The sequence below is a fragment of the Myotis davidii genome, unplaced genomic scaffold, assembly GCF_000327345.1.
Source record: "Myotis davidii unplaced genomic scaffold, ASM32734v1 scaffold104, whole genome shotgun sequence".
NCBI lineage: Eukaryota > Metazoa > Chordata > Mammalia > Chiroptera > Vespertilionidae > Myotis > Myotis davidii.
Window position 1 is genome coordinate 3,420,297 of NW_006296625.1, and position 3,354 is coordinate 3,423,650.

General features: G+C 35.9%; 1 protein-coding gene across 10 annotated transcripts in view; it reads left to right on the plus strand.

The window, feature by feature from the left end:
- MYO6 (myosin VI) overlaps positions 1-3,354 on the plus strand; it is a 145,651-nt gene that overhangs the window by 95,242 nt on the left and 47,055 nt on the right. For all 10 annotated transcript variants that reach the window (XM_015569438.1, XM_015569440.1, XM_015569439.1 and 7 more), the window contains 3 exons: positions 557-714; positions 1,801-1,892; positions 3,014-3,086. In XM_015569438.1, coding sequence (XP_015424924.1) covers positions 557-714; positions 1,801-1,892; positions 3,014-3,086 — 323 coding nt within the window. The remainder of the gene's footprint in view (positions 1-556; positions 715-1,800; positions 1,893-3,013; positions 3,087-3,354) is intronic.

Below are 3,354 nucleotides of genomic sequence, written 5' to 3' on the forward strand. Positions count from 1 at the left end.
CAGCATTCATCATGGCATTTGTAAATTCTCTTTTATGGCCGGCTCTCTTCATCAGACCATCGTTTCCTTGAGGACAAGGCTATGTGTCTGTATATGCAACATCTAACTAATGCTGTTATACCAAGCAGTTACTTATATTAAATCATAGAGTTGGACATTTCAGATTTTAAGATGTAAACATTTTTTTCCTAAGCAATGTTAAACAGGTTGCTGAACTTTTAACCTTATCCCAAGTTAAACACAATTTCTTTTGCATTTAAGGAAGATGATTCCTCTGAATAATTTTTTATATATTCTGCATGTACAGTGAAGTATAAATTAAGGTTGAAAAGAATTTTGAGCCCGAAGTTCCTTTACTCAATAATAGATTTAAAAAAAATCTGATTGTAGATAATTCCTTTAGTTCTTCTCTGTACTTAGCCCCGTTTGACTGTGTATATCTACAAGTGACCTTTTGTAACTATTTATTAATTTGTTCTTCACAATGAGTAGGTTTAGATATACTTTGATCTTGGGGACTAGGAAGAATTCTCACTGATATAGTCTTCTTTCATAGGGTCCCACTGAAAGTGGAACAAGCAAACAACGCCCGTGATGCCTTGGCAAAGACGGTCTATAGCCATCTTTTTGATCATGTGGTAAACAGAGTAAACCAGTGTTTCCCTTTTGAAACATCATCCTATTTTATTGGAGTCCTAGATATTGCTGGTTTTGGTAAGTATAGTTTCATTTATGAGTTTGTAGTTAGCTGTTTGATTTTTTTTCATTAATTTTTCACACATATTTAAAATTTAAAAAGTGAGTTTTTCCCATGGCATCTCCCACCCTTCCTGTGTCACTGCTTCTGCCCTTTCTGCTATCATCCTACCCTCTCTCAGTACTTTTGCTTGACGAGTAAGAGTCATGGGTTTTGATAAAATTAAAACATGTTGATTGAAACTACTATACAGTAAGTCCTCATTTAACGTCATCAATAGGCTTTTGGAAACTGACTTGACGCTACAAGATGTATAACGAAACCAGTTTTACTATAGGCTGATTGATATAAATAAGAGTTAATTAAGTTCCTAAGCATATTTCTGGTAACAAAAACATTACCAAACTTCTAAATAGAGATCCCAAACACTTCTAATGTTAAACATTGAAATAAATGTGAGCTATGCATACATTTAAGAATGTTTACATTTTGAGAAGGGCAGGATTTGTTATAATGTGATCCTTATTTTAAAATGTATAATAAATCATTACCTTTTACTTACCACTGACAAGATTTCACAGTCTTCAAACATTTGTTTCCTGGTCTGTTACCAGTTTTAGTATAGCACAGACAATATACAGAATCATAGTATTTTAGAGCTGCAGGGATCTTAGAGATAATGTAATACAATCCCTTAATTTTAGAAGTGAGTTAGTATCCATAACTTTTTTATAACTGTAGTTTTACAGATGACACAGAAAAAAATCTGAAACACTTGCATTTTAAGTCATTTTCTTTAATTTAGATTATTTTAACACCTGTGCTTAAATTATGTTAAAAGTTATGTTTTATATCTTTTGCTATGACATCTCATCTGACAAACATCTTTTTCTTAAGCAGGGTATCTTTAATACTTAATGTTAAGGTACTAATAAAATTTAAGTCTTGAAACAAGAGCATTTGCAGAGTATACCAATGTTTTATGTACTTTTTTAACCTAATCTTAAATTAAGCATTGATAAAATAAAATTTTATCTGAAGATAAATTTGCTAATATGAGGTTGATGTGATGATGACTCTTGATTCTGGTTTTATGTTTTCAGAGTACTTTGAACATAACAGTTATGAACAATTTTGTATCAACTATTGCAATGAAAAACTTCAACAATTTTTCAACGAAAGGATTCTGAAGGAGGTAACTACCATTACAGTCTAAACTTACCAACTGCATTAAGCTGGCTTGAGTTTCAAGGAACAGAGACATGCTGAAGTTACCCTGCTTGATGGGGTGTAATGAGAGGGGGCAGGGAATCAGGGCTGCCCAGCATGGGTCCCAGTGGCTTAGCGTTGGCTCAGGCACATCAGAAATGTTATTGGTAAGTTGAAGCTTAGGGACCCAATAAAAACCCTAATAGGCACCTCTTCATAAGTGAACGTCTACTGCTTCTTACTAGTGACTTTTACTAGACTTAAAATTCTGCTGTTTCTGTTTCTGTTGTCTTTACTATCGGTATGCTTCTCACTCAGCATATCCTAATTCTTCCTTTCCTACTTCTTCATTTACTGTTATGTATGGGTGCTTACGTACTGCAGTGGCATGCCGAGTGAGTGGTTGTGACAGAGACAGTATGGCTCTCAGCTGAATATATTTACTATCTGGTCCTTCACAGAAAAAAATGTGCTGGCCCCTGGTTTATTCTACTGACAGATTTGACTTTAAAATGGCTAAAAATGTTTCAAAGCTGTGGTCTTTCCTTGACTTTAAATGCTCACACACAGAACTCTGTATTTGTGCATAGCTGCTCTCCATACTTGAGCTTATCTGCAGGAGGGAACATTTGCACATGTGTAAATCATATGTTTTGCTGGCAATTTAAGTTTTTGTTGTTAATCCTCCACCTGAGGATATTTTTCCATTGATATTTTTATTTTTATTATTTTAGAGAGAGTGGAAGGGAGGAGGGGGAGAAACATTGTTGGGAGAGAGAGACACATCAATTAGTTGCCTCCCACATGTGCTCATGCGTACCCTTGACTGGGAATCAAACCCGTGACCCTTTGGTGCAAGAGGGGAGAGAGAATGATGCTCTACCCACTTGACAATACCAGGCAGTGTGAATTTTTTATTTCACTTTGCTTTAGGGGCAAGAATTTTGCTTTCTTGATGTTTTATATACTCCCCAGCCCCCAAAGTAGTTGTGTAAACCTTTATACTCTGACTATTCAAATAAATATGATCAGAAATGGCACAAAACAATGAATCCAATTTATGTCAATGGTATTTCCATATCCATGATTATGATTATTTCATTTTAGGAACAAGAACTCTATCAAAAAGAAGGTTTGGGTGTTAATGAAGTCCATTACGTGGATAATCAGGACTGTATAGGTATGTATTTTTTCACTCTACTTTTGGGAAATCTGGGAAGATATAGTGAAGGGTTTTACTGGTGATATTTCTGTGCTCTGTGATCGATACTACTAGTTATGAGGACTTATTGAAACTGGTAGTTGAGAGAGGTTTTATTTTAGTACTAGAGGCCCGGTGCACAAAAATTTGTGCACACGGGGGGGAAGGGGGGTCCCTCAGCCCGGCCTGTGCCCTCTCGCAGTCTGGGACCCCTCGGGAGATAACGACCTGCTGGCTTAGGCCTGCT